This window comes from Aethalodelphis obliquidens, unplaced genomic scaffold, assembly GCF_003676395.1.
Source record: "Aethalodelphis obliquidens isolate GAN/ISIS:26980383/991018 unplaced genomic scaffold, ASM367639v1 scaffold28, whole genome shotgun sequence".
Lineage (NCBI taxonomy): Eukaryota > Metazoa > Chordata > Mammalia > Artiodactyla > Delphinidae > Aethalodelphis > Aethalodelphis obliquidens.
In genome coordinates this window covers 7,963,812-7,982,437 of record NW_020837972.1, presented here as the reverse complement: position 1 = coordinate 7,982,437, position 18,626 = coordinate 7,963,812, and the positions used below count along the sequence as shown (strand labels likewise).

Below are 18,626 nucleotides of genomic sequence, written 5' to 3'. Positions count from 1 at the left end.
CAAGAAAAAAAAGTTTCAGAGAAGACTAAACTGAAGGCAGCTACTAACAATAAATCATTGTCTTCAGGCCAGTCCCAAATACATTGTGTCCTCAGCATTTTGTACTGTGTCTGGCCCAGAGAGAGTATTCAATAAATATTCATTGAATGGATGAATGAAATGAAGGAGAAACTGGGCCAAAAGACAAATCTGCACACACTCCTTTGCTGCCCACCATACACCCAGCAGCCTCCAGTGGTTTAAAACTGCTCAGTGATGGCTTCTCATAGTCCACATCATCCTTTCTCATCTCTTTGCTTTTCCAATTCAGTTCCCTCTGTGCCCCTCCCCACTCTTTCTGGTGAATTTCAGTGCCAGTGCAGTCATAAACCTTTGTAGAGAAACTTGGCCGAGTGACTTAGTGGTTAAGAACTCAGGCATTGCCAAGCAGACAGATCTGGTCAAATCCTGACTCTGCCATTTGTGTGATCTCAGGCAAGTGACTTCTCTGAGTTTTTAGTTCCTCATCCATAAAATGGGGGCAATAACATCGATCTCACAGAGCTGGTTTGAATGCTTACTGAGATGAGACACGGAAAGCCCTTAGCACAGTGATATGTGGTAGGTGCTCAAGATGTAGAAGTTGTTAATTATATTTCATGACTACAGTGTAAAAATCAGCTGTAGAGTGTGATGAAGGCTTTGAAGGGTTTAGAAAGGAGTTATAGGAAAAAATGTTTAACGCAGTTGGAAATGGAGGCAGAGAAATAAGGGGGTGATATTTGGCTCAAACTGAGGAGCCCACCACTTCAGGCAGGGCAGGGTCATGGTTAAGAGCGTGTGTTCTGTTGGACTTGCTGGGTTCAGATCCCTTCTTTGCTACTTACTAGATGAATCTTGGTGGGCAAGTGACCTGGCGTATTGAAGTTCAGCTTAGAAAAATAGGATTTGCTAATAGTGTCTAAATCTTACAGGGCTGGACTTTCCTGGTGGCGCAGTGGTTAAGAATCCACCTGCCAAGACAGGGGACACGGGTTCGAGCCCTGGTCCGGGAAGATCCCATATGCCTTGGAGCAGCTAAGCCCGTGTACCACAACTACTGAGTCTGTACCCTAGAGCCTGCGAGCCACAATTACTGAGCCCACGTGCCACAACTACTAAAGCCCGCATGCCTAGAGCCCACACTCTGCAACAAGAGAAGCCACCACAATGAGAGGCCCGCGCACTGCAACGTTGAGTAGCCCGTGCTCACTGCAACTAGAGAACGCCCGTGCGCAGCAATGAAGACCCAACACAGCCAAAAATAAATAAATAAATAAATAATCTTATAGGGCTGTCCAGGAAATTTAGAGACACACAGTTCTGGCACAGAGTAAATTATCAGTGGTTGTTAATCATTATTAAAGTCTCATGGTACTTCCTAGAAATATGCCTCTAATTCAACTTCCAAGGCTAGAAGGAATGATGCTCACAAAGGACCAGGGAGTGATTTAGTTGTGTTCAGTAGATAGAGAATAAAAGAATCTCCAAATGGGAGGACTTTCAACAAGGTACTTTATTGGAGGGCATGGTGTAAGGTGAAAGCCATGGGGCAGGTAGGGAATCACAATTTCCTGGGACGATACTCAGCCCTTACAGTACTTCTTGGTGTCCAGGTTCTTGTGCTCCTTGTTGTATGGGACCTTTGAGAAGCAGATGGCAGCAGTGCGGTCACAGTTGCAGATGAAGGCCTCACAGGCATTGTTTTTGCCTGGAAAAGGGCAAGAACAGAGGACTGAGCCAAGGCAGTTCATGCTTTGTACAATCCAGGGGCAAGAAGAATTAACTGAAATGATCTGGTGGCCATTCCATTGGTGCAAATTTAGGGTTGACAGATAAAGCAAATAAAAATACTGGAATTTCAGATCAACAATGAATGTAATATTTGGGACACAGACTAAAAAAATCATTTCTTGTCTATCTGAAAATCAAATTTAACTGGGCAGCCTGTTTTATCTGGTGATTCTAGGTGTGATAGCTGCTTTTTGGAAAGTTCTGTCTATTTCACACCTCTAAATGTACTCACTGCTTTTAAAACCCATATAACCACAGAACTCTGATAACATAGGCAAGCAATTGCAAACCATATGGAAAATACTATGACATATATTCAAGGCAGCAAAGTATTGTACATTTCAACTTAGTGAAGTTTCATAAGCCAATTTCTCTAAAGTGCATATTTTAAAAATTACAGAATGTCCTTAAAATACAATATTATATAGACATTTAAAATAATTATGTCTGTATGTGGAAATGTTTCCATGATATTTTATTAAAGGGAAAGAATACATAGTATATGCCAAAAAAATTTGAAGGGCAATACATCTAACTGGTTATCTTGGGTATTAGGATTATAGGTGCCTTCTTCTTTCCATGACATACATTACTGTAGAATTTGAAATTACATTACTTTGACCTTGTTTACTTTTGTAACCAAAAGAAACAACAAAAATAACATTTAAAATACATTTCATGGAAATAAAAACCAAAATAAACAAATGGGACCTAATGAAACTTAAAAGCTTTTGCACAGCAAAGGAAACCATAAACAAGACAAAAAGACAACGCTCAGAATGGGAGAAAATATTTGCAAATGAAGCAACTGACAAAGGATTAATCTCCAAAATATACAAGCAGCACATGCAGCTCAATATCAAAAAAACAAACAACCCAATCCAAAAATGGGCAGAAGACCTAAATAGACATTTCTCCACAGAAGGTATACAGATTGCCAACAAACACATGAAAGGATGCTCAACATCACCAATCATTAGAGAAATGCAAATCAAAACTACAATGAGGTATCACCTCACACCAGTCAGAATGCCCATCATCAAAAAATCTACAAACAATAAATGCTGGAGAGGGTGTGGAGAAAGGGGGACACTCTTGCACTGTTGGTGGGAATGTAAATTGATACAGCCACTATGGAGAACAGTATGGAGGTTCCTTAAAAAACTAAAAATAGAACTACCATGTGACCCAGAAATCCCATTACTGGGGATATACCCTGAGAAAACCATAATTCAAAAAGAGACGTGTACCACAATGTTCATTGCAGCACTATTTACAATAGCCAGGACATGGAAGCAACCTAAGTGTCCATCGACAGATGAATGGATAAAGAAGATGTGGCACATACATACAATGGAATATTACTCAGCCATAAAAAGAAACGAAATTGAGTTATTTGTAGTGAGGTGGATGGACCTAGAGTCTGCCATACAGAGTGAAGTCACTCAGAAAGAGAAAAACAAATACCATATGCTAACACATATATATGGAATCTAAAAAAAAAGGGTCCTGAAGAACCTAGGGGCAGGACAGGAATAAAGACGCAGATGTAGAGAATGGACTTGAGGACACGGGGAGGGGGAAGGGTAAGCTGGGATGAAGTGAAAGAGTGGCATGGACATATATACGCTACCAAATGTAAAACAGAGAGCTAGTGGGAAGCAGCTGCAAAGCACAGGGAGATCAACTCAGTGCTCTGTGACCACCTAGAGGGGTTGGGATAGGGAGGGTAGGAGGGAGATGCAAGAGGGAGGGGATATGGGGATATATGTATACATATAGCTGATTCACTTTGTTATACAGCAGAAACTAACACAACATTGTAAAGCAATTATACCCCAATAAAGATGTTAAAAAATGCAAAAAAATAAAATAAATTTCAGCTTTATTATCCATAATTTAATTATGTGTATCTGCTTACCTTCAATAACCTTATTAAGGTTTTGTTTCTCTCTGATCCTTTCTCTTAAAATCATGAATGTTTTCCTCACCCACTCCATTAAAGCATAAATTAGTGCTTAACGAGATTATGAAGTGTGCATAATGAAATAATTAGTTAGTGAGTTATTGTTTTTTTCTTTTAATTTTTTATTGAAGTATAGTTGATTTACAATGTTGTGTTAGCTTCAGGTGTACAGCAAAAGTGATTCAGTTATACATGTATATATTCTTTTTCAGATTATTTTCCATTATAGGTTATTACAAGATATTGAATATAGTTCCCTGTGCTGTACAGTAGGTCCTTGTTGTCTATTTTATATATAATAGTGTGTATGTAGCAAGTTATTGTTAATCATGTGAATAAACATCTGCTGCAGGCTTCTTGACCTGCTTTTGGGGGGAGAAGGCAGTTGCAGTTAAAAATAATTATTTGCAAAAATATTTGCAAAATAATGTGTGTGTGTATTTCTCCTGGGGAGAGTGTCTATAGCTTTCATCAACTTCGTAAAGGAGTCCAGAATCCATAGAAAGAAACTCTTGCTGATCAAGTTGCTGTGCAAAAATATGATTTCCCATATATTTGGCTTTCTGAAGTGGAGCACAACCAAAATCTCTGTTACCAGGAGACTGTGTAAGCAAATTAAGCTATTTTATGTAGTGATGAAAGAAGTAACAACGAAGACTATGAAACAGTATGGAAACATGGTCATAACATGGTGATAAGGGGGGCTTCCCTGGTGGCGCAGTGGTTGAGAGTCCGCCTGCCGATGCAGGGGACACGGGTTCGTGCCCCGGTCCGGGAAGATCCCACATGCCACGGAGCGGCTGGGCCTGTGAGCCATGGCCGCTGGGCCTGCGCGTCTGGAGCCTGTGCTCCGCAACGGGAGAGGCCACAACAGGGAGAGGTCCGCATACCGCCAAAAAAAAATAAACAACAACATGGTGATAAGGGAGAAAACACAGAATGAAAGATTGTATCTAGACTGTGCATTCATCAAACATTTACATCCAGCAGGATGCCAAACTCTGCTCTAGATTCTGGGGATACAGCAATGAAGAAAACAGACAACCATCCCTGTCCCTGTGAATCCTACTTTCTATTGGAGAGATAGCAAATGAAGAAATAACATAAATGTATCAGCCATTCAGAAATTCTGTGGAGAAAATAAAGCAGAGAGAAAAACAATAATGCTGAAGAGATGGAGGGAATGTGTTTGCAATTTAAAAGAACACGTTGAGGGAATTCTCTGGCTGTCCAGTGGTTAGAACCCCGAGCTTCCATTGCAGGGGGCCTGGGTTTGAACCCTGGTTGGGCGTGGCGCCCGGCCAAAAAACAAAAAATAAATAAAAGAACATGTTGAGGGAAGACCTCACTGAGAAAACAACATCTGAAGAAAGATCTAGAAAGAGGGAGTGACTCAATCAGATATCTGGTGGGGAGTGTGTCATGCAGAAGAAGCAAAGGACTTGTGATGGGCACATGCCTAGCCAAGTTAAAATGACATAAGCCTTATTCCAAAGATAAGGGTGAAAAGGAACACAGAGGCATGAAACCATTTATTTCTTAGGATGATGAGATGCCAGGTAATTTTTTTCTTGGCCCTTGGGGAGTTGGATTATGGTTATTCCAGTGTTGTTGGTACGTTTTTTAAAAAGTGGGATGTATCTGTGAGTGCCAAATGAAGGGTAATGAAAATTCAGAATGCTGGTCTCACACGACAATACCCTACACCTCTCTGAATTGTCTGCTTTTCAGAACCGCCTTCATGAAGTGATACATTTCACCATGAGCGCTGCATAACTTAGTGGTTAAGACCAGAGCCTTTAAAATCAGAAGCAACTGAGTTCAAATGCTGGCCCTACCTCTCATAAGTTGTGTGATTTGGGGCAAGTGACTATTTTTGAGCCTCAGCTTCCTAAACTGTAAAATGGGCTTAATAAAACCTATCTCATATACACACCTTGCCTAGTACCTGGCATGTGATGAAAACCTGATACGTGCTAATTCTTAGCTCTTTTTATGAAACAATGAAGCAGTATGGCATGGCAGTTAAAAGCAGAGGTTTTGGAGTCATATAGACCTATGTGCAAAAACCAAACACCGGGGCTCCCCTGATGGTGCAGTGGTTAAGAATCTGCCTGCCAATGCAGGGGACACGGGTTCGAGCCCTGGTCCAGGAAGATCCCACATGCCGCAGAGCAACTAAGCCCATGCGCCACAACTACTGAGCCTGCTCTCTAGAGCCCGGGAGCCACAATTACTGAGCCTATGTGCCACAACTACTGAGCCCGCGTGGTACAACTACTGAAGCCTGCGTGCCTAGAGCCTGTGCTCTGCAACAAGAGAAGCCACTGCAATGAGAAGCCCATGCACCACAACGAAGAGTAGCGCCCACTTGCCGCAACTAGAGAAAGCCTGCGCACAGCAACGAAGACCCAATGCAGCCAAAGATAAATAAATAAATTTTAAAAAATTATGTAAAAAACAAAACAAAACACCACCATTTATGGGCTGTGTGCCTTTGGGCAATTAGCTCAGCCTTCTGAGCCTCAGTTTCCTCATCTGCAAAATGGGGATAATATATAGTACCTATCCCATAGGGTTGTTTCGAGGATTAAAGGAGACACTGCCCGGCACCAAGAAAATGATCAATCAGTGGTGACTATCATTACAATTATTTCTCCCCATGCCTACTGAGGGCCTTTGAGCCAAGAAGGGGGTAAACCTACTGTTGCAGGTGATCTCAGTGTTAGAACACGAGTATGAGTAGCTTTCAGTGTAGGGATTGTCCAAGAGGAATGTACAGCTGTCTAGTTTCTTGGCTTCTCTGTAGCAGTTGTCGTGTGTCTGGCAGCACCTGGAGAGGGGAGAGACAGAGCTGAGGCAGGAGCAGGGGTAGGGCAGCAGGTCTACCTGAAAGTGCCCCCTCGGGAACAGGTGGGGATGTTTTAGCTGACCTGCTCTGAGAGGTACTGGTCCTTGAAAAATTAAGTCATTTTCTCAAGTTTACTGAAGGCGATTTTAAAATGGTTTCAGGAATACAGTACAAGCCTATGTTCTGAAGATGCAGTGAGGTTTTCACCACTTCAGAAGATTGAACCCTTGCAGTGATGTTTTGTGTTGCAAAATCCTGCCACTAGAGGGCAGCAGCACCCACTACTTTACATTCCCGACTTTCCGCTTTCCATCCCCGACAGAGGAGAGCATTGGATTCAGGCTTGTTTATATGAGGTGAACGTGTGTTATCTTCAGCAAATAGGCAAATCTCCTTTCTGTGCCTCGTGAGATCTTTGGCTTGTGCCCTCCCCCCATCCCAGGGATACTCTCCCGGCAGATCAACTCACGTGTCCAGTTCATCCACAGGGGTCCCTGATCCACCCAGGCCACAATAGCAGCCGTAGTCGTTGAAATCCAGCAAGGGGTCACTGCCGGGGATCGTGCACTTGATCATGCCGCGGAACTGCCATAACGCCCGGGGGCTGATGGCGCTCTGGGCAGCGCCCACTGCAGGAAGACACAGTCAGAGTTCGAATACGTCCTGGTTGGCTGCCGGCGCCCCAGGGACCCCACTGCCTGCTTGCTCTCTCAGACCCCGCGCCGTCCCCGTGACCCCGGCCAGCTGCCTACCCTGAAAAGAGCTGGATACAGGAACCTGGTAAAGTGAATAGGAATTTTCTTAACAGCTCACAAAACATAAAACTCACCATTTTAACCAAAGTATACAATTCAGTGGTTTTTAATATTCACAGAGTTGTGCAACCATCCCTACTAATTCCAGAACATTTTCATCACCCCCAAAAGAATACCCAGTACCCATTAACAATCGCTCCCCTTTCCCCCCTCCCTTCTGGCAACCACTAATCTGCTTTCAGTTTCTATGGATTTCCCTATGCTGAACGCTTTGTATAAATGGAATCATACAATATATGGCCTTTTGTGACTGGCTTCTTTCACTTCACATAACGATTTGAGGTTCATCCTTGTTATAACATGTATCAGTACTTCATTCCATTTTATGGCTGAATAATGTTCCACTGTATAGATAGACCACTTTTTTTTAGCTATTCATCACTTGATGGACATTTGGGTTGTTTCTACTTTTTGGCTATTATGTTTATTTATTTTTGGCCACACCACGCAGCTTTTGGGATCTTAGCTCCCTAACCAGGGATTGAACCCGTGCCCCCAGCATTGCAAGCACGGAGTCTTAACCACTGGACCGCCAGAGAGGTCCTTGGCTATTATGAATAATGCTGCTATGAACATTTGTGTACTAGTTTTGGTGTGAACATATGATAGTTTAAAACTATCCCTGTTATTTATCCAGCAAATATTTATTGAGCACCTACTATGAGCTAGTCACTGTCCTGGGAGCTGGAGATACATCATCGAGCAAATTAAAAAATCTATAACCTCATTGAGTTTATGTCCTAGTTGGGGAGAAAAACAATAAGCAATAAAAGTAATAAATAAGGAAATCAGATATTATTTTAGAAGGTGGAAAAATTGGTGTAGGGCAGGGGAATCTAAACGGAGGGTTGGGTGGGGGAATGACAGGGTTGGGGGGGCAGGAATGTAAAGAACAGTGAGAGGCCTGTGTGGCCTCTGTTCTCAACAGGAAACAGGACAACCTCTTTTCTGCCCCGGGACCCACGCACCTCCTCTTCCCTCTGCCCGGCACACTGGTCAGCTCACTTTCCAAAAGGCTGGAACATCTTGGTTTAAACGCTACCTCTTCAAAGAGGCGCTTTGACCACCCAAGCTCAGTGGCTCCTCTGCTACCACTTTTCTTCATGTTCTTTATAGTACCTCGAACAATCTGTATCCCTCTATCTAATGCCTCCCTCTCATAGGACCATAAACTCCTCAAGGACAGACCTCATGGATTTTATTCCCCAGGGCCTGACACAAAGGAAACACTCAATAAATATATGAAGCGTTACATGAATGAAATCATCAATATGTGATTTTTTTTAAAGTAATTATTTATTTACTTATTTATTTGGCTTAGTTGCTCCGCAGCATGTGGGACCTTCCCGGACCAGAGCTCAAACCCATGTCCCCTGCATTGGCAGGCAGATTCTTAACCACTGCACCACCAGAGAAGTCCCAATATGTGAATTTTTTAAAGTGCCTGGCACATAGTACATACTCAATAATTATCTATTAAGTAAGTTTTCAAAGTCAGCCTCTAACTGAGTGTTTGCCCAAATCAAGCACAAGGCTTGGAACAGTCAACTTGGAAGCAGGATCTCTTTACCTCCTGTGTAGAGCCCTGCCTGTGAAATTTGGTGCCCTAAAGAGAAGATGGCGCTAAATGATTTGGGGATACTGTCCAATCGACCATCAATGTCATCTCTTTGCCCCATACCAGGCCCTTCCTGTGCTTGATCTGCTGTGGACACTGTAGCCGCGCCATGTGCTTAAGCTCCAGGGTGAAGGAAGGGCAGCAGCTTGTCGTTCTCCCCCAAGAGCAGCCTCCACGGTGGCAGCCCACAGAGGCTGTGTCCAGGAGCAGAGCCTGGAGCCTGCTCAGACGGGAGTGGCCTGGCTACCTTGGCCCATCTCCAGACACCCCCTTCTACTTCCCTCCACTTTCTTTCTCTCTGATCCAGCCAGCTCTGCTCTTTGCAGAGGCTAGACCCGCACAAAGCTGCTGCTCCTGTGTGTGTGCGGGCGTGCGTGCTCCTCGGACGGGGAGCGTGGCTCGTTCATCTCTGAGTCCCCAGTCTCAACCCTGAGCCTGATGCCTTAGAGGCTGTAATACCATAGATGTTGAGTGAATGAATGAAAAATGGCTGAATGGGGTGGGATTTGAATTCTAGGGAATTCTGATTCTATTAGTTCATTCAATAAATAGTGCAAACAGCACTATTCCTGCTCCCATGGAGCCCATGCTTAGGTGTGGGTGTGGGATAAAGAAAGAAATGAATCAACAACAGACACACTGCAGGCAAAGACAGGTGCTGAGAAGACCTAATACTGAGGCCATATGGTAGGGGGAAAGGAGAGGGGGCTCTCTTAGCTTGGATGGAAGGGGTAAGCCTTTCTGAGATGGGTCATCTGAGTTCAGACCTGAAGGTTGAAAGGGTGCCAGCTGCGGGGGGGATTTGAGGGGACCCCAGTATGGGACCTCTTAAGCCCCACGCTGAGCCCCACCTGAAAAAGACTGCAGGTCTGGTCAGCCTTGTGACCTGTGGCCCCCATTGCAGAGGAGACAGATCTCAGCTCAGGAAGCGGTGGAGCTGGGGGGACTCGCCTACCTGTGAGCAGAGCAGCCAACACGAGGAGTTTCATCCTGTTGTCAGTTGGTGCACAAGAGACTGATGTCATTATGGCCTCCCTTCTTATAGCTGCCCCACCGCCCCAAGATAAGACTGCAGTGTATGCTTTGCTCCCTGTTGACTCTGGGTTGGCCTTGAGTCTGTCTGTTCCAGAAATAATCCTGAACAACAAGCAAGCCCTGGCAGCTGGGGGGCATTGGAAGTAGTGTACGTATTTGTCATTAGTGCTTTTGAACGAAAGGGATTATTTCTGGAAGTGCACATCTTGGAATCTTGACCCTCACACCCACCCCTTTGCACTCAGCCCAGCTTCATCATTTGTGTGTGTGTGTATATGGGTGTGTGTGTGTGTGTGTGTGTGTGTGTGGCAAAGCTGTCAACCCCATTGAACAACTGGGAGAAGGGGGATGGGAAGGAAGTGACAGTTGCCTCCATGTCCTCTCACGTGCTTGAATCTGGGCTGTGGGTCTCGTTGAATGGTTCCCATCAATTATGCACTTTGCTGATGAGGAAACAGGTTCGGAAAGGTGAAGCAACTTGCCTCAGGTCACACAGCTAGCAAATGGCAAAGCAGGGGCTCAAACTTAGGTATGTCTGACTCTAAGGCACACACTTAATTTTTTCCCCACTACATCAATACCACTCCCCTCTCCCCATTCCCCACAGTGGGCTTGCAAGAAAACCCTGGGCTTTGGAATTCTAAAGGCTTGGATCTGACTTGTAGAATAAAAAGGGTTTTAGAATTGTCATATCAAAGGTCTAAATAACATTTTTAGATGAAATTCACATTGTAAGACTTTATTATTATTTATTTATATAGTTATTTATTATAATCTCAACCATTTTATTTTAAAATTTTATTTATTTATTTGGCCGCACGGCACGTGGGATCTTAGTTCTCTGACCAGGAATCGAACCCGTGTCCTCTGCAGTGGGAGCGCAGAGGGAGTCATAACCACAGGACTGCCAGGGAAATCCTCCATTTTATTTTTAAAGTGAACAATTCAGTGGCATGTAGTACATTCACAGAGTTGTGCAACAACCATCTCTACCTAACTCTAGTAGATTTTCATTCTCCCCAAAGGAAACCCTGTCCTCATTAGCAGTCACCTTCCCCCAGCCCTCAGCAACCACTAATCTGCTTTCTGTCTCTATAGATTTACCTATTCTGGATATTTCACATAATATACAATATTTTATAATTGGTTTACTTGGTGCTCTCCCCTTTGGTTCTTATGTGATCTCTGCAACAACCCTGTGAGTTACGGAGACCCTATTGTTTTATTTTCATTTGTTTGTCTATTCATTTACTTATCTTTCTTGAGCAGAGAATTCCCTCATGCTCTCCTGCCACCTGCCCCCACCCTGCCACAGCCTCACCTATAGTTTCACCTGTTATTAATATCTTACATTAGTATGGTACTTTGTTATGATTATGTTATCAGAACCAATATTGATATATTATCATTATCAAAAATAATGATAATAAACTGAGGTCCATAGCTCATTCAGATTTCCTTAGTTTTTTTTAATATGAATTTATTTTATTTATTTTTACTTTTGGCTGTGTTGGGTCTTCGTTGCTGCGTGTGGGCTTTCTCTAGTTGCGGTGTGCGGGCTCCTCATTGCGGTGGCTTCTCTTGTTGCGGAGCACAGGCTCTAGGCGCGCAGGCTTCGATAGATGTGGCACGCAGGCTCAGTTGTTGGGGCTTGCAGGCTCTAGAGAGCAGGCTCAGTAGTTGTGGCGCACGGGCATAGTTGCTCCATGGCAATGTGGATCTTCCCAGACCAGGGCTTGAACCCCTGTCCCCTGCATTGGCAGGCAGATTCTTAACCACTGCGCCACGAGGGAAGCCCAATATCCTTAGTTTTTACCACATGTTCTGTTATGTTCCAGGATCCAATCCAAGATAGCACATTATATTAAGTTGTCTCTTTAGGCCCCTCTGGGCCATGGCAATTTCTCAGACTGCCTGCTGTTGAGGACCTGGGGAGTTCGCAGGGCTACTGGTCAGGTGTATCATAGGATGCCCCTCTATTGGAACTTGTCTGATGTTTTTCTCATGATAAGACTGGGAATTGGTTAATGGGTTTGGGGAAGGAAGATCACAGAGGTAAAGTGTCATTTTCATCCAATGGCTGTGTTAGTTTTGATCATCTCTTGTCTTGGGATGCATCTTGGGCACTTTCCAGATGAGGACACTTTCCAGATGAGAACTGCTAGATGAGGTTCAGCCTGGGGTGGAGCTGGAAATGGCCATGCCAAGACTTGAACGCACACCTGCTTCTTCCCACTGAGCCACTTCCCTTCGCCTTGGGTGAGGTTATGTTAGGTTATGTCGTGTGTGAGTCAGAGCAGAACCGGTAATTCTGACCCTGTGACCTCTGCTTACGCACGCACCCCACGATTCCAGCTCTCTGTACTTTTCCCTTGAGCATGCACTGGAGCCAAGAAAGAAGAAATCCATCTGGAAGGGCTTCCCTGTTTCATCCCAAATCCAGGAGCCCCAGGAAACGTCCTTCAGCTAATGCGGTAACACTGAAGCAACGTTTAGTAAGCAGGTGGGGGAAACTAAGGCCCAGAAAGGGGAAGTGATTTATTTGCTTGGGCCTGACTCAGACCCTATTTGACCCAGGGTTCATGCTACCCGTCTCTTCATACTTGCCTGTAGACATTCTACAACTGTCCAATATGGTAGCCATTAGCCACAAGTAGCTATTTAAATTCATTACTATCAAATAATATTGAAAATCAGTTTCTTGGTCCCACCAGCCACATTTCCAGTGTTCAATAGCTACATGTAGCCAGGGGCTGTTGTTTTGGACAGTGCAAATATAGAATGTCTCCGTCATCACAGAAGGTTCTATTGGACAACGCTGCTCAGGATAGCATAGCACCTGTCCCAGTGCCGGCCCAGAGGTGTGGGGAGGAGGCCTGTGAGAGCTTCTGGAGAAAGAACAGGGTTAGCTTGGGACCCAACATCAGTCTGACAAATGGTTCTGCCTCTTCAGCCCCCAGAATGAGTGAAGGCTGCCCAAGGAAAGGGGAGGCATGGCCAGCAAAATGCTAAGTTCCCCTTATGTGGGGTTCTTTGGGGTGAGAACAAAACAGAGGAACAGGCACTGCTCCTGTTGGGGGTGGTCTGAGGAAGGAGGAGTAGCTGGTGCTACAAAGTCCTCTAAGGCTAATAATATTAACTACCATTTACTGACCGCTAACTAGTCCAGGTCGCATGCTAAGAACCTGGCATAGACCTCTGAGGTAGGTCCAATGACAAACTCCAGTTTACAGAGATGATGGAGGCTCAGAGAGGTTAAGTGACTGCCCCAAGATCACACAGCAGGACCAAGATGTGAGTTGGATCTGCTGCTTATGATACTGCAATATCACCCCATGACAGGGAATTGTAGTAGCAGGTGGGAGTGCCAAAGGCCCCTGGAGCAGAAGGAGGTTTAGTCCTGCCTGCTTCCCTCCTTCTCTCCCCCTCCCCCAGCCAGCTAGAGGCCTTCCACAAGGGCAGGCTGGACAAATTCCCATGTGCGACTTATGCCCGGGCTTAGGCAAAGCACCTGGTGGGAGAGGGGTCAGGCCGCTACTGGAACCCTCTCCCCCTGGAAAGAGATGTGCTAAATGTTACAATCCAAACCTCTGCAGGAGACACAGAGGTGGCAGAGGATTGGACCTGGCAGGTCACTGAGTAGCCCACCAGGCTGCTATACTCTGTACCGTGACCCACTGCTGCCCCATGCACAGGTGTGTACGGTACATCTTCTCCCAGCCTGGGAAAAAACACACTCTCCAGTGGAAAGAAGCTAAGTATAGCTTCTATGACTCCTTCAGGTGACAACGTACCCACACCCCAGCAAGGTCACACCTGCTCAGCCCCTGGGACACGGCTCCTGCTTCCCCAAAGCAGCTACCAGCTACCATTTGCTGAGTGCGTCTATGTGCTCGGCCCTGTGCTAAGAGTGTCATGTTGTTTTTCAGCCTAACAACCATCTTCTGGCATAGTTATTGTTGTCATCATCTTCCCCTTTTTACAGATGATGAAACAGTTTCAGAGAGCTTAAGTAACTTACTCAAAGTCACACAGCTGGAAAGTGGTGGAGATAGGATTTGAACCGACATGTTCCTGACTCTTAGTCCGGCACTGAGCCCAGTATGTGGCTGTTGGGAGGTTCCCAGAAGGCTTTAGGTAACACTGGTCTGGGTTCAGTTTGGCTGGAGTCATCCTAAGGGGCTTATTCTCATCCCTCCTCTTATCACACCATCTCTGTCTCCAGTTGCATCTGAGCTCAGCTGAGAATATTTCTCAAACTGAGCACAACCACCGAGGAAACTGACCTTCTTCAGAGTCCAGGTCTTCAGAAACCCAGGAACTCTCCCCAATACTCCCTCTCCTCACCCCTTTCCCCATCCAGTCCCACCCCAAGTCCAGCTCTCAAGCCACACCCTTCTTCCAACTTCCAACACCCTGGTCCTTGCCCCAGCATCTCTTGCCCAGATGGTTGCAGCAGTCTCCTTAGTGTCTCTGTGCTCCCCTCCACAATCTCAAATCTGTTCCCTATAGGCTAATGACCTTTTCAAATGCAAACCTGATTACATCATGTCATCACTCTCCCACCCTGTTGGCTAAAACCCTTCACACCTTCCCAGCTGCTCTTATATAAGAAACAAAAGCAGCCTAGAGGCCCAGTCTGCTCTGCCCCTATCTACCTCCTGGCCTGTAGTGGGGTGGGATACCCTCTTCTCTAGACACAATGGACCTTCTCTCAGCTCCTTGATTGACGTTCTCATGCTTCCTCCCATTTCAAGGCTTTTGCCCCTGCTGGTCTCTCCTCCTGGTATGCTCCTCCACCCCCTCCCGCCCCCAGCCTTGCCTAGTTAATTCTTACTCTTCTTTCAGATCTCAGCAGAACTTGACGCCCTGCTACAAACCCAAATGAAGTCATTGCCTTCAGGTGACTAATCGTTCTGTTTTTCTTCCAGGGATGGAAGGGTTCTTGGGATACAGCGCTTCCTGTTTTCAAACCAGAAAAGTCCCCAGCAAAGTAGGACAAGTTGGTCACCCTCTCAGTGCCCAAGAGTGACTTGTGCACAGTAGATACTAAGGGAACCGCAATGTGTGAACCGCAGCTGTCAGTCCCACTCGGGAGGGGGCGGCCATTGCTGAGCCCCAATTATGCATTTCCAGGCACCTGGGGCAGCCTGGGATTAATAGCAGCTACCGTTTACCAACCAGTTACTTTGTGCCTTGCCTGGTGTTGGATCCTGTCAGCCCTCCCCGTTTAATTAACAACCACCCAAGATACTCTTATGGTTCTCTTTTTAAATTTTTTGAGGTGAAATCCCCATAACATAAAAATAACCATTTAAAAGTGAGCAATTGGGACCTCCCTGGTGGTGCAGTGGTTAAGAATCCACCTGCCAACGCAGGGGACACAGGTTCAAGCCCTACTCCAGGAAGATACCACATGCCGCGGAGTAACTAAGCCGGTGCGCCACAACCACTGAGCCTGCGCTCTAGAGCCCGCGAGCCACACCTGTTGAAGCCCGCGTGCCTAGAGTCCCGTGCTCTGTAACAAGAGAAGCCACCGCAATGAGAAGCCCGCACACCGCAACGAAGAGTAGCCCCTGCTTGCCGCAACTAGAGAAAGCCCACGTGCAGCAACGAAGAGCCAACCCAGCCAAAAATAAATTAATTAATGGGCTTCCCTGGTGGCGCAGTGCTTGAGGGTCTGCCTGCCGATGCAGGGGACATGGGTTCGTGCCCCGGTCCGGGAAGATCCCACATGCCGCGGAGCGGCTGGACGCGTGAGCCATGAGCCTGTGCTCCGCGGCGGGAGAGGCCACAACAGTGAGAAGCCCGCGTACCGCAAAAAAAATAAATAAGTAAAATAAATTAATTAATAATTTTTTAAAAAATGAGCCATTCAGTGGCTTTTAGCACATCCACAATGTCGTGCCACCACCACCTCTAGTTCCAAAATATTTCCATCACCCCAGAGGAAATCCCTTAACCATTAAGCATTTACTCCCCATTGCCTCCCTCCCTCCAGCCCCAACAAATCTGTTTTCTAACTCTGTGGCTCCTGGATATTTCATATAAATGGAATCTTATAATACGTGGCCTTCTATGTCTGGCTTATCATTCCCTTTAATAGATGAGGAAATTGAGGCTCAGAGAGGCAGAGGAAGCTCAGAGAAGAAGGGGAGGAGCCAGGTGTTGGAAACCCCACATCTAACCATTTGGCAATACCCACCTCCACCTGAGCTGCTTTTCCCACCTTACCCTCTTAGGATTCTCTGAGTTAAAGGCAAACCAGAGGAAGGGGTCCGATGCTAAGCTTAAAAAAAAAAAAGTGGTAAAATGTACATAACAAAATGTACCACTTTCTTACAGCCCCTCACCAATTTGCTACTTTTCAGTGTACAATCAGTGGCATTAATTATATTCACAATGTTGTGCACTACCTATTTATAAAACATTTTCATTATCCCAAACAGAAACTCTGTAACCACTAAGGAATAACTCCCTACTCCCATCCTGTCTCTATGAATTTGCCAGTTCTAGGTACCTCAAATGTGTGGAATCATACAGTATTTGTCCTTTTGTGTCTGGCTTCTTTCATTTAGCATAATTCTTCAAGGTTCATCCATGTTGTAGCACGTATCAGTACTTCATTCCTTTTTATGGCTGAATAATATTCCACTGTATGGAAAGACCATGTTTATCCATTTCATCTGTTGATGGATACTTGGATTGTTTTCCACCTTTTGGCTATTGTGAATAATGCTGCTATGAACATTGGTGTACAAGTTTCTGAGTCCCTGCTTTCAATTCCTTTGGGTGTATACCCAGGAGTGGAATTGTTGGATCGTAATTCAATGTTTAGCTTTTTGAAGAACCACCAAACTATCTTCCATAGTAGCTGTGCCATTTTACATTCCTACTAGCAAGGCACAGGGGTTCCAATTTCTCCACATCCTCACCAACATTTGTTATTTTCTGTTTTTTTGATGATGGCCATCCTAATGGGTGTGAAGTGGTATCTCATCATCGACACTAAGCTTTTGAGGCTGATGAAGGAGTTGGAGATGGGAGCTGGGTCGAGTGGAAGGTGGAGATTATTCCAGGAGGAAAATAGGAGAAGGGAAAAAGGGTATCGTTGGGGTACCTAGACCTGAACGCACAGAGAGATGCAAGACACTCACAAGCTCAGGCCCGTTTTCAAATAATTTATTAGGAATTTAAAACTGAAAATAAAACCTGGAAAAAGAAGTTACAGATGTGGAGAGAAGAGACACCGGAGGGTGGTAACTTGCTGGCTTCGAAACACCGTGTAACATCTTTTTAAAAAATTTCCCAAACAAATCAGAAAACGGAATTCCAGGGCCCTGAGCCCATGGATGGGCCCAGTGGGGTGGGGGAATCACAGGAAGGGGAGGAGAGGGAAGCTAAGTCTCTTATGACTCAGCTCAAACGTGTAGAAAATTAAAAATAAAAACCAATAAAATGCAGCTTCTCTTTTATTAGGAAACATTTAAAAAAACAACGAAAAAAAAAAACAAAAAAACACAAACAGCCGCGCATCTCGGTAACAAAGATTATTGCTTTGTGTTCTCAGGGCTAATAGGTTAAGCACCTCACACAGACAATTAACTCTCCAAAGGGGGTTTTCACAGGCAGGGACTATAATGGGGAAGGGAGCTTAGGACCCCAGCCTCAGACCTGGGGGAGAGGACACAGAGAGAGGGGACGATGGCGGGGGGCCTCAGCCCTGCCATGCCAGCCTGGTCACTCGCTGTTCATGAGGAGTCACGACCTGAGCCTCTTTTTCCTTTGAAGGGGGCTCGGGGGGCTTGGGGCAGCCAAGGGGCTCTGGCCACGGGACCATCCTGGTGGGGAACTTCAGTGAGAGAATTTGGGGGTTCCCTGAGAAGCCCTTTGCTTTCCCCTGGGGTCCGCCCCTTCCCAAAGTGCCCCCCCGCCCGATGCCCACTTACGGAGGGGCTCAGGGCAGAAACCATGAAGGCCCGACTAGGTAGGGGGCAGGGGGAGACCTTTGGAGAGTTAATTCCTTTCCAGCAGTGGCTCCAGGTGAGCCCTTCTCTTCCCTCGTTCCCACACTGGGTTTTCGGGGTGAGCGGGCCCAAGGCCTTGACCCCTAGGGCCTGAGAGAGCGGGCCTGACTCGGCCACAGTTGAGGCCTGCAAGCTTACAGTAACGGTGTCTGAGGAAGGTAGAGAAACACGGTGGAGGGGAGACCTTTGCCAGGTGGGGCGAGGCGATGCCCTCACCCCCAAGGGGCCTTAGAGAGGGGTGTGGGCTTCACCTCACAGTATTTACATATGATACAGGACGGGATGGTTCCAGGGGCTCGGCCTGGCCTACGCAGCCCTGTCCTCCTCTCCAGGGCTGGAGGGAGCTGGCCAGGGGCCCGCACCCACATAGACATTTTGTTCTCAGCTGGTGGGGGGGGGCACCTGGCCCCTTGCCCCCTGCGGCCTGGGGCTTCACATTCACAACCTAAAAAACGGTTTCTTTAAAAAAAAAAAAAAAAGGAAAGAGAAAAGGAGGGAAAAT

The 18,626-nt window shown here is 45.9% G+C and overlaps 1 protein-coding gene across 1 annotated transcript; it reads right to left on the bottom strand.

Moving 5' to 3' along the window:
* Window positions 1–1,518: 1,518 nt before the first annotated feature.
* Window positions 1,519–10,137, bottom strand: PLA2G1B (phospholipase A2 group IB). Its single transcript, XM_027125261.1, has 4 exons — window positions 10,018–10,137; window positions 7,099–7,258; window positions 6,484–6,611; window positions 1,519–1,729 (listed from the first exon to the last, which is right to left on the bottom strand). The coding sequence occupies exons 1-4, from the start codon at window positions 10,085–10,087 to the stop codon at window positions 1,605–1,607; spliced, it is 483 nt and encodes a 160-aa protein (XP_026981062.1). The 5' UTR covers window positions 10,088–10,137; the 3' UTR covers window positions 1,519–1,604.
* Between the last annotated feature and the right edge of the window lie 8,489 nt (window positions 10,138–18,626).

Coding starts and splice junctions, on each gene's coding strand:
- PLA2G1B (XM_027125261.1), bottom strand. CDS start 10,087: ATGACATCAGTCTCTTGTGCACCAACTGACAACAGGATGAAACTCCTC. Junction 7,259..10,017: donor GTTGGCTGCTCTGCTCACAG/GTAGGCGAGTCC, acceptor GTCTTCCTGCAG/TGGGCGCTGCCCAGAGCGCC. Junction 1,730..6,483: donor CACTGAGATCACCTGCAACA/GTAGGTTTACCC, acceptor GCCCTTTTCCAG/GCAAAAACAATGCCTGTGAG.